Here is a 14,923-nt window from a genome sequence, read left to right as displayed (position 1 = left end):
TAATCTTTAAAGTTTATTTTTAGATTCACATGTGCATCAAACACTGATCACTGAAGAATGTAGGATATAAATCAAATCTGTACAACTGACTTCAGTGAGGAGCCAAGGCACAACCTGCTACAGTATCAGGACATCAGACAGTGCTTTATAGCTTGCTTAAAGCAAATGCATTTTGTAACACTTTTCACACAAAAGGGGTGGCAGCATAACTTTAGAAAAACTTGCTGCCTTAAAGTAATTGTTCCCCTTAACATTCAAACTGCTGGGCACCCAAAGTTCATCTCCATGTTTGTGAAAGTTAAACACACAAACAAAACATGGGTACTGAAATTGCTACATTGAGAAAAAAAGAACACACTTAAACAGAAGTCTGCAGTGTTACTTGTGTACTAATGGCCTACGTAATTTTCAATAAAAAATAGTAAATGTTAATAATTCTAAGTATCATATACAATTGAAATCTTAACTAACACTCTTGCAATTTATCAGTACAGTATGGTGCTGGGTTGTGAGCAGAGGAGGCCTCACTGATAGTACACCTCTAAACAGTTAAACAAGACATGCTTGTAACAGTCAGTAAGGCGGGGATACATTCACACTGTCACAGGCACACTTTGTCACGTCCACAATTCCACCAGGGAAAGTTCTTTCACTGATGTCAGTAGAAACAGAAAATTTCATTTCACAAAGCTGTAAAACAAGCAAACACCTTCTTGGTTCTTAAGTTCACCACAATGCCCCTTTAATCAATCAAATCAAATGCATCCTGTTTGCATATAATACAGGAGTAATTTGTCAAACTGAAAGTCAAAATTTCATTATTATTATTTTGTCTAGATGAATTCACTAGCATCAAGGAAAATGAAAATATCAGCATTGTTGATTGCAATACGATCATTTCTTTTATACAAAATCACAGTCTAAGATGTCCGCGAGAATTTTTTTCTGTTCCAGTCACTACAAATTTTATCCTCATGTCTTATGCTAAACTTTTACCACATGCCCAATACCAAATCCTACAAATGAATCCTTTGAGAACAAATTACATACATAAGGACAGCCTACACGGCATTCCCTGCAGGTTGGACCTGAACATAAGGCAGGACAACAACATTGTGCAGAAACATGCACAGGTTAGACACCACACACATTAGACATACATTCGCTCCATTGTCAGATGTAACAGTGACATATATACAATAGGTTTCACAGCATGCATAGATTAATATCTCACTTGCAATGTGCAAATGAGCAAAAAAAAAGAAGATAGGTGTTTTGATCAATCTCAAACTTTGATAACTTTGATAAGCATTTAATAAGTGCAATACAAATGGAAGTACAAAGACTAAATACTGTACATAATCTACATATAATTATGATAAATTCAGTAAAATATAGGTGGCTATCACATGGTTTGAAAGACATGAAAATGAATCATATTATACAAGTGTGAACAATAAGAAAGTTTTCTGTTATTCTGCTTAGGTCATCTTCTCAAACAGCATGTGAATGAGAGATTAGGGTGACACCCATTGAACAGTATTCAGATTGTATGACACCATGTCAGCTTGACATGGAAGATCAAAGTGATGCAGGCCTAAGACATTTATTACTCTGGTGAAATCATTAATAAAAACCCTGGGTCTTGATGGAGGTTACTAGTATTATACCCGGGCATGAATCATTGCTCTCAAGCATGTAGGAATATTACGTATCCATATTTTGTCACCTTAAGTGTTAAATAACCATGTTGAATCTCTTGGACAATTTTTAAGAATATCCTAGAGTATGACTAGAGAATGTGAATTGTTATAATGCTAACTGGCATATAACCAGAGTGTGGTGCTCCTGGATATAGACCTTTTGATGAGCTTCAGGGGTGAGAGTCGGGGATATCCCTTCATCAGCAACTACTCAGCGCCTTCGCCACATCAAACCTTTACCGCAGGAATAACTACATCAGAAACGAGGCACAACCAGAGCTCAGCCCACAATCCAAGCAGACTGTTGTAAAGCAAAACCACAGTATCAAGAAAACATGATATCATTTCTTGTTTTCTGTCAGTTCAAATAACAGCACTGATTAATTGCTCATTTGAAATATGTATGTCAATTCAAACAGAATTCACCACCATGAAAGTGTAGAATAAAAAGTGGGAGTAAACATACTGACATCTATCACTGTTCAGTGATAGTAACTGACAGTTAATAATAAATGGTAGACATATTACGTATACCATTCACTATCGATTCATCAACAAAAGACTGTCTATCATAATCCTTGCTGGTCAAAAGGACATTATGATTCTTCCAAACTTAATGCAGCTGAAAGAAAATTAAAATAAGCTCATATAAAAGAATATTTGCCATTGTTAATGGCAATCTGATGAACAGTTTGTTAGCTGCAGTGAAGATACAGAGAAGGAGACAATGAAAGTGTTCAATTATGCTATAGGCTGATACAAGAAAGTACTCCCATACTTGGTAAAATAAAACTGATTATTCTGGCAATTACTGACTAATATCCCCCAATAATATGTCAGTGCATACAGAGTAGCATACATGCATGATGTACGTCACTGGCCATTGTTGGACTTTTCTCTACTAAAATAAGGAAATCATCACAGACCGGAAAGACATCTTGAATCTATATACAGTGAAGAGTGTGTGAGATGGACTTAATGCTGCTATGAACAGTAGTTTGAATGTCTCTGTATTTCGGCTGGAACCACCATAGTGGAGCACATTCAGTACAGCATTCTTGGGATATAAAAATAGATTATTTCTGAGGTTTTTAGGACACATAGTAAAATTTAAAATATTACTCGTCTTACAATCCATACCGTTCCTAGGTTTTGATACCAAATACCAGACATAATCAGTACTAAGGATATGTCAATCCTCATTTGTCCGGCTTGCTATCACAAGATTAACCTCCTGTACCATAAAAAAAAGCAGTCTTACAAAACAAGAACATACAGGAGCACACCTCTAAGTCATGTAATAATTACTTGAAGGATTGCCATTTCTACTCATAGGTTCCTCACACAGGGAATCAACATACATCCCACAAAGTTTTTGCATAAATTGTATGATACGATTATCATTCAACAATACAACATTACATCATTACTCTGGAGACTCCCTTGATACAATTATGCAACAGCAACTGTTCTTGACTTTGCATAACTTCAACTTCAATCATTAACAATTTTTGTAAATGAACCACTCATCACAAATAAAAGCACTTGCAACTGATGTATCAGTTTGGTAATTTATGTTATCCTTTGCTTTTAAAAGCAAACTTAACAACTGGAATCTATACAACTTTCTGTTTGTTCTGAAGTTCTGGTAGACAGATCTGTAGTATGCCCAACACATTCCAAGGATCAAAACAAATTGAAGGAACAATCAATTCATTTCTTCAATATAAAACCACAATTGAGTCCGGTGGCAATTTTGCAACGTCAATGTCACAGGTCTTCCTGTGAAAAATTTCAGCACCAAGTGCACCATGTCTACAACTCAGCTTCACACATGAATTTCTCTAATGTTAGCCTAATGGCTGCTGTGTACCGTGTCACCTTCCCATGAACACCATCTTCCCAACACATCCTGGCCTAGACAGCTGGAAATGCTCAGTCAAGGTACTGACAAGCAGATACACATTTCAGGCACACAGGTCCACTGGACAAAGAGTCTTTGCTGAGAACATCTTGTAACCACCATCACTTCCTGCCAGCAATATATATGCTCTTCACCTGTCTCTCCATTCACTCTGGTCCACTATTAGTATAATGACTTGTATTATGCATCATCATATTTGGCCAGAGCTGACTCCAGCTTTTGTGTGATCTGAAAAGGAAGACACACGTGTGTTAAAGGAGGAGTTTAGTCCCACTTTGAACAGTATGACCTTGCATCATTGTCAGCCAGAAGGAAGGCCCTAAGAGATGTAAATGTGAACCTCCTTTCACAAAGTAATTAGGTGATCGTTAGACACTAAAGTAACCTTAGCGCAAAGTTTGGAAATTAAGGTTAGTTTGGCTGCTTCGTGAAATGAGACTCTGACATACCAAATGGAATGGTTCATGGATATACACCTACTGATGAGTTTTCTGATTGTGGCAGGTAGGGATAATCAGTGTAGTAGCAGCTCAGAGCACAGTGTAACTCATGCAGTCATATTCAGTTAATCGTCAAACACTACATAACTAAAGAGGTTGCAGTAATGATACTAAGCTGGGATACTAAGAAAGAAGGATGCCACAAAGTAGCAATGGATTATTTGTAGTACACAGCCTCATTATGATCTGATAATCAAGAAAATCAGAAAATGTATACAATATGATGATATTAAAGTTACCGTTTTAAAGAAGTTGATTTGTTCCTGCAGGTAACTCTTGGTCATCTTCTTGAAGTCAATGACCCTTTCCTTCTGGAAGTGGTTCATCTCGGCCAGTGTTCCATAGGAGATGATGTCTGCCTTCTGCATGACATCCTGCATCTCTTTCTCTCCCATTTTCCCCTCTTCTTGCAGTTTCTGACACTCCTTTGCCTTTCCGATGGCTCCCTAATGGAACAAACATAAGTAACTGAAATAAACCTACAGTCTCATCACATTATCAAGTGACTTCTGCAAATGAACTACAACAACCATATCATGACACCTTGTGGACCTTACCTCAGTCTTTTCATTGTTCTCTGAAGTGGGCAAAATTAATCATACAGTCATATCCTAGTTGTCAGAAGACGGACTTACTAGTTCTTCTCGTAATGGGCAATACAAGTAATACAGTCATATTCTAGCAGTCTGAAGTGAGACTTAGGGCCTTACTAGTTTTTCCTGTAGTGGACAATATTAGCTGTCTGTAGCGAGTGTAGTTTATGCTAGGTGTCTGCAGCGAGCACAGATTACAGTCATATCAGTTCTTCATGTTGTGAGCAACATAAGCAAAAGGTCATATCTTGATGTGAACTAATCACTGCGTAGCAGGCACAATGCCAGATACATGTATTTCACTCTTGGTGTTTATTACCAATATCACAGTCATATTAAGCTGTCTTGTATGGGTCTTTTGGTCAATATCACACAAACCAATATTTAGCTGTATGAGAGAGGTCTGTAATTAACCAATTATAGACCAGAGAATTAAATATCATTATGAGAAGCAATTCGTGCCATCTGTATGTCATGACATACTAACTACCAATTCTCTGAATCTCATCTCTTTATCCCTCTGCACACTTCTCCTGACCAACGTAAGCTGCTCAGAACCATTTCTAACCAGGACGACTAAGGGAACTGAATGCCTAGATGTACCTAAGACACTGACAATGATAAAACCAGGTTTCACAAAACCCTGATCCCAGACTTATTTTTATCAAATTATCAAAATTTCATCAAAGGCGGGCTTCTTCCTTGAGAAGGAATACTTCAAGTGTGACATGAATGGGTCAATATATTTTTCTTAAAATATTTTTATGAGTTTTTTTGTTTTGTGATTTATTTAATCATGTATCCTCAACCAATATGAATAATCACATATACAGGAAATAATCTTTCTGTAGGGGTCATTAGAATTCAACCAACAAAAGCTAAAAGAAAGATCTCATTAATGTTTCCATTTTTTCCCTGACAAAAAAAAAAAAAATTGACTGACTGGAATGTTAAAGAGGCTAAATAGTGTAGCACAATACTGACCTCATGAACTTTCACTACATCAGGGTACACATGGAGAATACCCTTGTACTCCCCTAGGGACTCAAACAGTGGCCACGTATCTCTGGGGGGCTGAAAGGACAAAAATACATGTTCAGCTACTTCTGACATTCTAGTTTAAATTTCAAAGGTTACACCACATACAAGATGCCACGTTACATGATAAGTTCTATGCATCTCTCAAGGGTAATATGTAAGCCTCTTTGTGGGAGTGTCACACCAGCTGGTAGGTGAGGGATGACATAGCTGCAAAAAGACCGTACTACATAAGGGAGAAATGTATAACATTTTTATCTTACTGCCACGTTAAATATATTTGGGGGATGGATGGGAGGAGGGTGTGTGGCGCTACTGACGATATAATGTGTTAACAAAATGGCATCTGTCTCTAGACTGGATTCTCAAAATTAGCTAAACATATGCTGACAAGATTAAAACTGCCACAAAAATGGCTAATAATATTTAAGTTGAGTGTGGAAATGATTCAACGTATAAAATAGTTCAAATAATATAGTGAAAGTCAGTATAAAAATGTGTCCATGGTGAACTCAAAATAATTGAAATCTAGATATTTTTAGATATTTAAACACTTACCTTACCATAGGTCTTATGCATATTACCTCTAGCTTCACTTAAAAGAGATCAGACAATCGTTGATTCACCATTTCACTGAATAGCTACCTCATGTACCAATGATTGTACAGGAACGGAAGTGACGTGAACTCCACTTCTGCGCAAGCACAGACGATCCAAACTATTCACTTTTACTGAAAACAGGGACAAAGAGCCCAAAGAGCGGAGGAGCATCCAGCATTGGGAGGTAATTACTGCCCCATGGTAAGGTAAGTATTTAGATATCTAGAACATTTAGATTTTCATAAATTTTGGACTTACCTTACCATAGGTCTTATGCATAAGGATTCAACAGTAGGATGGTGGTGTTGGGCTCCCGAGGACTGTCCCCCAAAAAAACAGAACTCATGCCAAAGGAAATCTAGGCAGACTAACTGAAAGGCAGTCACAGGTAACACCTACTGGGCAGAAAGTCGGGAGAGCTGCTGGGCAACTATCAGTGGACCAAAGGATTGAAGGCCCTCCACATCCTCGAGCGCTAGATCTCACAGGTGCTGGGTAGCAAAGGCCATCAAAGATTTCCAAAAGCACCCTTCCATGTTAGCCAGGTGCAGTTCCTGTGGAGAGGCATGGTAGAAACCAAGGCCCTAATCTTCGAAGGGTTATTGGCTGAAGGATGAGTCATAAGTAGCCAAGATGGTAGTACGAAACCAGAGCGCAGTAATGTTTCTGTCAAACTCACCCTTTGCTGAAGTGGGAAAAGGAATGAACTGTCTTTTGTCAGACTGTCTCCTGGGTGCTGACTTGGTAATGTGCATCCAAGAGCCCACACAGGGCAAAGCAGAAGTTCCTCAGCATTATGGGGTCCTAAGATGGAAGACAAAGGAGGAATGGAGAATATTCTGTCCGGTTGTCCAGCCAGTTGATTCTTTGCCACAAAATCCTTAAGAAGTCCTAAGTGAACAAGACCATGCAGGGACTATTCAAACCGCACCCTGGTGACATCCAGTGCGGGAATCTTGCTAACTCCAGCCGCTGTGGAAAGTGCCAGGAAAAAAACTTTCTGGAAAGATTCTCAAAGAAAGCATTGTCCAAAGCTTTTGCTTGTAATGGGTAGGCATCTTGCCCTTGTGATAATCCACCCCAGCTGCTCTCGGAGACGAGTGGCCAAGTTCAACTGTTTGTGTAGCAACTGAGAGTCGAGGTTGTTCGTGAGACAGTCGTCTATGTAAGGGTCAAAGACAATGCCCCTAAGATGTAAGAAACGGGTGAAATAATCCCACTAATAAGCCACGGGGCCGTTGAAATTCCAAACCAGAGCACTGAACACAAACGTCAGATACTTCCTGTGATGATAATAAATGGGCACATGCAGGTAGGCATCCTGAAGGTCGTGGCTGGCCAGTTAGACCTTGGGCACAAGCTTGGCTCGAAATTGCTCCAGAAATACTATCTGGAAGTGAGGCGGCTCCAGCAGATATAGCTTGATGAAGACTGCCATGTTGTGAATCATGCACATTATGCCTGGATCTTTCTTGGGCACCAGGAAGATCAGTGAGTAGAATCCTGGGGACTGCTGGGGGTCTAGCACTGTCTCTATAGCATGCTTGTCTAACAGAGTCGGAATGTCTGCTAGCAGTGACTGTTGAGCAGGAGTATACTTGCGTGACTGGGGTGTTGTAGTCAGAGGCAGTAACACAGCAACTGGCAACTTATAGCAGGTCTTGAGGACTGGACAAAACAGATCTTCTAGGATTGACCAATTGCACCAGAAGATCCCCAGTCTCCAGCCTACAGGAGTAGGTCGAACCAGCAGAAATGGGGGCAGGAGGTCTAAGTCATGGAGGCACACATCTTAAGCGACCTGCGTAGTTTCAACTCCCCACTGAGCATCGCAGGGACCTCCCGGGGCAGTCCTGCTAACGGTGCTGTCCATCAAGAGTCTGTCCTGCCCTGACTGCATCCTCTGCTGAAGGCGTTACGAATAGACTCCCTTCTTGGAATATCCAGCGCTTCCCTCTGCCCTAAGAATGACTTGCCACTAACGGCAGAACCCAAGGCTTCAAACGCAGACAGGTACACTTCCGTGTTAGTGAGTTCAGTATGTTCTCTGTATAGCTCCAGGATCTTATCATCAAAGAGAACGCAAGACATGAAATGGGCTCTCAACAGTGGTTGTCATGGTCAATACCACTCAAAGATGTGCCAGTAAGTCATATAGATATTTCCCTTGCCATTGGAAAAAAGTATACAACTGGTCAACCATCAATGCATTACATTCAGTTAGATCCCAGACTGCTGTCAAAGTAGCAGAGGCCAAAACTGAAATGGGTTTTAACATCCACTTAAGTTCCATATCAATCGCTAACATCTTCAAATCCTGCACACGATAGGAGGACTGAGGAGAATTGGAAAAGGGCTTGAGGAATTCGTTGTGCGCTGCTCCACTATCGGTGAAATCCAAACTATGAAACTTGCGTAACTTTGGAGTCTTGATCATCAAGTTGAGTGTTAGTTTGGAAGAGTGGATCATGAGCCCAAAAGATGAAGTTGCAGATGACATCTTCCTCTTACTATCTGTTAACTATTTCCTTTTCGCAAAGAGAAACAGGTTAAAATCAGGGATGGATTACGAAGCACAGTGATGGCAGCACTCAGTAAGAGTACACAATACCACAGTCTGAACAGCAGGAATGGGGGTCCTTTGCAAATTTCTTCACCTTGCAGATATAACAAAATTATCATGTGATACACACAACGCTGTAAAACACACAAAAAAGTGAAATGTAAACAAGAAGCAAACACCAGCTGGACACACACACCCCGCCTTTATGAAAATGGAAAACACCCCTGCAGAAATATGGGTACGACCATATAGGCGGGACAGTAGAAAGTAAACAGCCAAAATGGCTGGCCCCACTGTGCCAAGAAGAGTGTGAAATACAAACAAAAATCAGGATACAATGTAACAAACATACAAACAAGCAAGTACATTATGGTGAAAGAGACACAAACGACTACAAAACACCACAATAACCAAGCAGAAGGATACAAGTGACGAGAGAAACATACCCCTCAGAGACACGAGGTATCCAGGTAAGTGAAGTATTTTCTTCTTCACCCATGCATAAAGGAGAAAAGGTCATAAAAACAAACCTACCAGATACAAATAACAACTTTAAAATAGATGCACCATTAGTAAGTAGCAAACTTAGTGAAAAACCCAAAATTAACTCGTAGGATGCTTGAAGTAAAAGTGAATCTTTGGATAGTCCGCGCTTGTGCAAAGTGGAGATCACGTCACTTCCATTCCTGAACAACTGTCGATACATGCAGTAGCCATTCAAGGAAAGGGCAAATCAACGATTGTCTGATCTCATTTAAGTGAAGCTTGAGGTAATTTTCATAAGACCTATGGTAAGGTAAGCTAAAAATAAAGCTTAATGAACAGTTTAAAAACTGCATGCATCATATTATAGCATACAATTGTTAACATTACTGCTTCTCAGTGGAGTGTTCGGTAGTTACCGTGGCAGTGGGTAATATTTTTCCAGTTGTCACCCGCTTGGGAGGCGTCACACCGAAACTTGTTGAATCATCATTGACCAATGACTTTAAAGCATTTTATATGAAGGTAAGATACAATATATTCCAGTACATCTTACACAACAATTCTCAGATCAGAAAATGGAGGGAAATCAACCTGCTGTTTCTAGTGCCTCATGGTAAGTGAACAGTAATGATGGTGGCATTGACTAACCTGTTCTCCATACAGGTCTCCAATCTCGGTATAAGTATCTGCAGTATAGTCCATAGCTCCTGTCAGGGCCTGGGAATCTGAAAACACAGGACCTTTCACTGAATGTATCATACACTGACTGCCACCTAGCCCGCAAGTATATATCTTACACCATCACCTACCCTGCAAGTATATACCATACACTATCACCTATCCTGCAAGTATATATCTTACACTATCACCTATCCTGCAAGTATATACCATACACTATCACCCACCATGCAAGTATATAACTTACACTATCACCTACCATGCATGTACATACCATACACTATCACCTACCATGCAAGTATATATCTTACACTATCACCTATACTGCAAGTATATATCTTACACTATCACCTACTCTGTAAATATATATATCATCAAACTGCCTGTTGACTACTCCTGCTCCATTAGTGGTTTGTGGATGCACCAGATAAACAAGTGGTTGACATCATCATGAATCTTCCCAAACAGAAGTGCAAAAAGACAAATTTTTCATTTGAGGAATGACATCGTCTAACAAGAAGTCCACTGCAACTGATATAGGTAAGCTATATCCACTCACAATCTCCTCTGTCCAGGGTGAATGATGTGGCCAGCTGTTTGAATCCATTTCCTATCTTATGATACTGGCTTTTAAATCCTGAATCCAGAAAACAGGCGTGATCAGTACATATAGAAAGTACAACAGGGATTTCAGCATTATGTGTGTGTGTGTTCACACCAACTTATATTCCACTTTTGTGCAAATATATTTGAAAGTCAAATTCACAAGGTCGATAATGAGGGAGTGACTCTATAATCAACCTAGATCACTTGAAAACCAAAGAATACTGTGGTTCAACATATTTAATAATTTCCATGGAACACATGATTCATATATATGGAATACAACTCAGTATTTCCTGTGTCATGACAAATCTTTTCCTGATACCAGTATACCAGTACAGCCTTATCCACTGTGTGAACTGTGTATTGATGCACACAAGGAGTGGCGTGGAGGCAGTGCTAAACAGCTGGGACGGACAGCCACACACTTACCACCAGATTGCTTCTTAGCATGTTCATGAAGAACATTCATGAAGGATTTTGTACTCTCCGTCATACTCATTATAAACTTGCAGAAGTTCTCCATCTTAGGTTCTCTGCAACCAGAAATAAAGAAACACATGAGTTGGGTTAACATCCAAAATACTGTTGTTTCTTGCATACTGGGTTGACAATGTACAAGATTACTGGCATTGTGCCAAGGGCAAGGAGTAGAAAATTAAGAAAACAGGATTCAGAAAAATAACTTGAAATACTCACACTTCTCGCAAATCAAGAGGATGTGGTGGGGTTTGTAATAACAGGAAAAATTTTCCTCCCAAAAATTCATCCTTTTCAGCTTTTCGTTTCCCAGCTTTCCATCTCTGAAATTCACATTACAATACAGTTTATATATGTACTATGACATAGCTTAAAGCACTTTCATAGATTTCCTCTAACAGTTCAAATCCTTCAGATGGCATTCATGGATGGTTCAGGGTCTGGCTACTCATTACATAAATCCTGAAAAAGTAAGATAACCCTTTGTGTCCATAACATACGGGCTGAATCAACTAACATATAACTTGCTGGGCCACTTTACATTACAACACTAACCTAAGATTACAGCATCAAACATTGAAATATAAACTGATTTAACCCATGCAAAATATAATTGTATACTGTGATGGCCCATCCCACAGAGCAGAACAAATACATGTCTCTGGAAAGTCTTGAATGAACTGGCATGACTTTCATCTTTGAGTGTAACACAGTGTTCCTACACATAAAATCTTACCTTTTCATCTGTGCAGGTGAGGAAGTGAGAGAAGACATCGGACTGGGACACTATCGGGTGACGAGCCATTCTGTCCACCCACATCTGCAGCTGCCTCATCCTCTCATTAACAAAGTCATCCTCATAGCGACCTGCAGGAGACAGGTGTTGTCATACATACTGTTACCATGGATACTAGCACAAGGCAATGCCCAACTATCTCTGTCTTATGTTAATGTTTCTGTTTTACAGAACTACAACAGTACAAATCAATACAAAAAATCCCTATCAAATGTAATGGTTTGTCAGGCCTCTCCCTTTAGATGTTATCATTCAAGCTTCATCAAATGACTGAAAATGCAATAGTTCAATATCATGAAAAAGAGCATGGGACGATATTCAAAATAGATAAAAAAAAAATGAATAATATTACCATAGAATCATACCAGGAGTTAGACACAATGTTCAATACTATTACTGGCTATTGAAATTCCCCACGTTGCTTATGACATGATTTGGGAATTCTGAGAAAAAACATATTGCAAAAATCATCTGATCTACTGAAAACCACCTTGCACTTGAAAGTACTCACATGAACAATTTAACAAAATAAACTGCAGTTGTAGAAATTAAGCACGAAAGTGAACAAATCTTTGTCTTTACTCTCTAATGTTAAAATAATATCATTCAAAGGTCTGAACCTATTAATGTCAATGGCCCTTTTATATTATTTTCTCTCACTACTCTTGACAATGGGTAACAAACACAGAATTCTTCTGTCTACTTATCTAGGTCAAATTGTTGTGCTGGGGCCATGTTGTGTGTGTGCTGGGCGAGTGTGCTGGGTGGAAGGTAACCACACATCCTGACAGTCACTCAATGACTTCTACTTATTCTTTACTATGATGTGGAGCAAAGTAGTAATGACAGTATATGGTCACATATTTCAAGGAGCAAGATTGGCAATGAGCAATTCAAGGAAAGCAATATCACATGGGGGGTTCTGTATTATTGCAGGTGAAAATCAAACCTGTAATTGAACTGAAAACCGGAACTGGAAAAAATAATAAGATGAACATTCATAATTTTGGAAAGGCCACAGGCAGACCCAGTTACAGCAAATGTGTGTACGTATGTGTGTCTGTATGTGTGTGTGTACATGTGTGTGTCCGTGTATGGCCACTCACTGGTCTTAATACACACTTGATAATACATGTAAACTACCACTGATTCTGACAATGTTCTCTTCCGAGATCTAGACAACCATTCACTAGTATCTCAACCATGCCCCCAACATACGTCTGGCTGATCACTGATGAATGTCAGCTGTTAACAACATGCGGTTACAAGACGCAGAATCAACCAATTTAGACATGACTAGTGAGAGCCTATGTTGTTTATCATTTACATGCCTTTGAACAGAATACAAATATAATGCAAATTCTGAATCAGATAATTTCTTTCAAATTTCACAGCGAACAGGGGAAGAACAAACAGGTTTGCATGAAGGACATACTACATGTGGATCAATAGCCGACAGCTCGATTTTGTCAACTTAGACCAAGTCCAAGTTGATGAAAAAGGGTCCATAAACATAAAATGTCTTATAAATTTTATACAAAGATTATAGTAATTACAATCCAGAAACCGAATACAACATAATTTAGATTACAGGTCTAAAATTGAAGCAAAAACTTATTATTGTACTGGGACCCAAGTGTGCCTTCAACCGTCCTCGTCGGGTGATGGAGAGAATGAAAAGCACGGCTGGTCATGTGACAGTAAAGGCAGGAAAGGGAGACTACCGATGGGTGAGTGTATTGTACGTCTGCTTCAATTAGAAGGGAACTTCAAGGATTTCCAGTATTCCACTATCTTTACGTAGAGGGAGGAGATAAGCATAATAAGCATGAGTCAGGGTAAGGAAAATAAATATATTTTACTACTCATTAAATGAGTAGTGTCAATGTTGTGGAAAATAATAACATGACATATTATCTGAAACACAAATGAGTGTTTAGTTCCTATATCATTAATCCAAGTGGAATTACCCTAAATGTTTTCATATGATGAAAGAGGACAGACTATGTTCACATTTATCACATAAATTCCATCACATTCAATGTTATCACATTCAAAATATATCAGTATTTCTATACTTTTCACAGGCATCATATTTTGAAAATGGAAGACTTAAAAACACTGAAAAGCAATTCACCCTTTAGTCTGAAATACTACATGCATTTTCAGAAGGCCTGGCAGGTGGTACTACTTGGAAGAAGAAAATGTCTATATAATGATTAAGGATTTGTAGGGAAAATCCTTTGGAATTACCCTTATTCTCACTACTAAAGTATCATCAAAGGTCAGTTACATTTATTATTCTACCATGACATCTACAGTTCTCCAGAGCTATTGAATCTACATCTAGTTAAGATAATCATCAAGTTGACAACCCTACTGCCTCAAACAAAAATATGTATTCACCCCAAGGAAATCTTTCGAAAATGCCTCCTTCACCATTTGACATACTGAAGGCTAATTCGTTTAAAGCTGAAACATGATGAGAAGAACATCTCCCTGGCGTTCTGTGCCGTTTGGGACTCACCAGATATTGCCTTGTCGGGCAGTGGTGGGATAGGGATACAGGGAAACTTCTCTTCTAGCCTTTCATGCAGCCAGTCAAAGTGTTTGTACCTTCGACTGACCTGAATACCATTGAACTGAAAAAAAAACCCCAAAACATAAGTAGTTCAGAATAAGTAAGTCAAAACAAAACGAAACTATAATGCTATAGACATAATGTCTAAAACAATGTCTAATGCATTTCACTGACCGATCACAATTATCAGAAATTGCATGTATTGCCCTGAAGCAACGCAAAATTGAAGAGTTTAACATGCTAAAATCATGGCTGATTCAGATATTAACCAACTTGTTTCCATTTCTGTATAGTATCCTGAAAAAAGTTGTGCAATAAATATCATGTCATGAATTCTGTGCAGCATTCAAGCCAATCATCTTTACAAATTGTTTCCCT

The 14,923-nt window shown here is 38.9% G+C and overlaps 1 protein-coding gene across 3 annotated transcripts in view; it reads right to left on the bottom strand.

The window, feature by feature from the left end:
- Positions 1 to 14,923, bottom strand: part of LOC137261304 (sorting nexin lst-4-like) — a 46,582-nt gene continuing 31,659 nt past the window's right edge. For all 3 annotated transcript variants that reach the window (XM_067799029.1, XM_067799028.1, XM_067799030.1), the window contains 9 exons: positions 14,492 to 14,606; positions 11,905 to 12,035; positions 11,388 to 11,491; positions 11,121 to 11,224; positions 10,645 to 10,722; positions 10,056 to 10,132; positions 5,705 to 5,794; positions 4,367 to 4,573; positions 1 to 3,855 (listed from right to left, as the gene is read on the bottom strand). In XM_067799029.1, the coding sequence (XP_067655130.1) occupies positions 3,808 to 3,855; positions 4,367 to 4,573; positions 5,705 to 5,794; positions 10,056 to 10,132; positions 10,645 to 10,722; positions 11,121 to 11,224; positions 11,388 to 11,491; positions 11,905 to 12,035; positions 14,492 to 14,606 (954 nt within the window). In that variant the 3' untranslated portion in view covers positions 1 to 3,807. The remainder of the gene's footprint in view (positions 3,856 to 4,366; positions 4,574 to 5,704; positions 5,795 to 10,055; positions 10,133 to 10,644; positions 10,723 to 11,120; positions 11,225 to 11,387; positions 11,492 to 11,904; positions 12,036 to 14,491; positions 14,607 to 14,923) is intronic.

The sequence above is a fragment of the Haliotis asinina genome, chromosome 14 (assembly GCF_037392515.1).
Source record: "Haliotis asinina isolate JCU_RB_2024 chromosome 14, JCU_Hal_asi_v2, whole genome shotgun sequence".
Lineage (NCBI taxonomy): Eukaryota > Metazoa > Mollusca > Gastropoda > Lepetellida > Haliotidae > Haliotis > Haliotis asinina.
The sequence above is the reverse complement of the archived record's forward strand: the minus strand, read 5'-3'. Positions and strand labels throughout refer to the sequence as shown.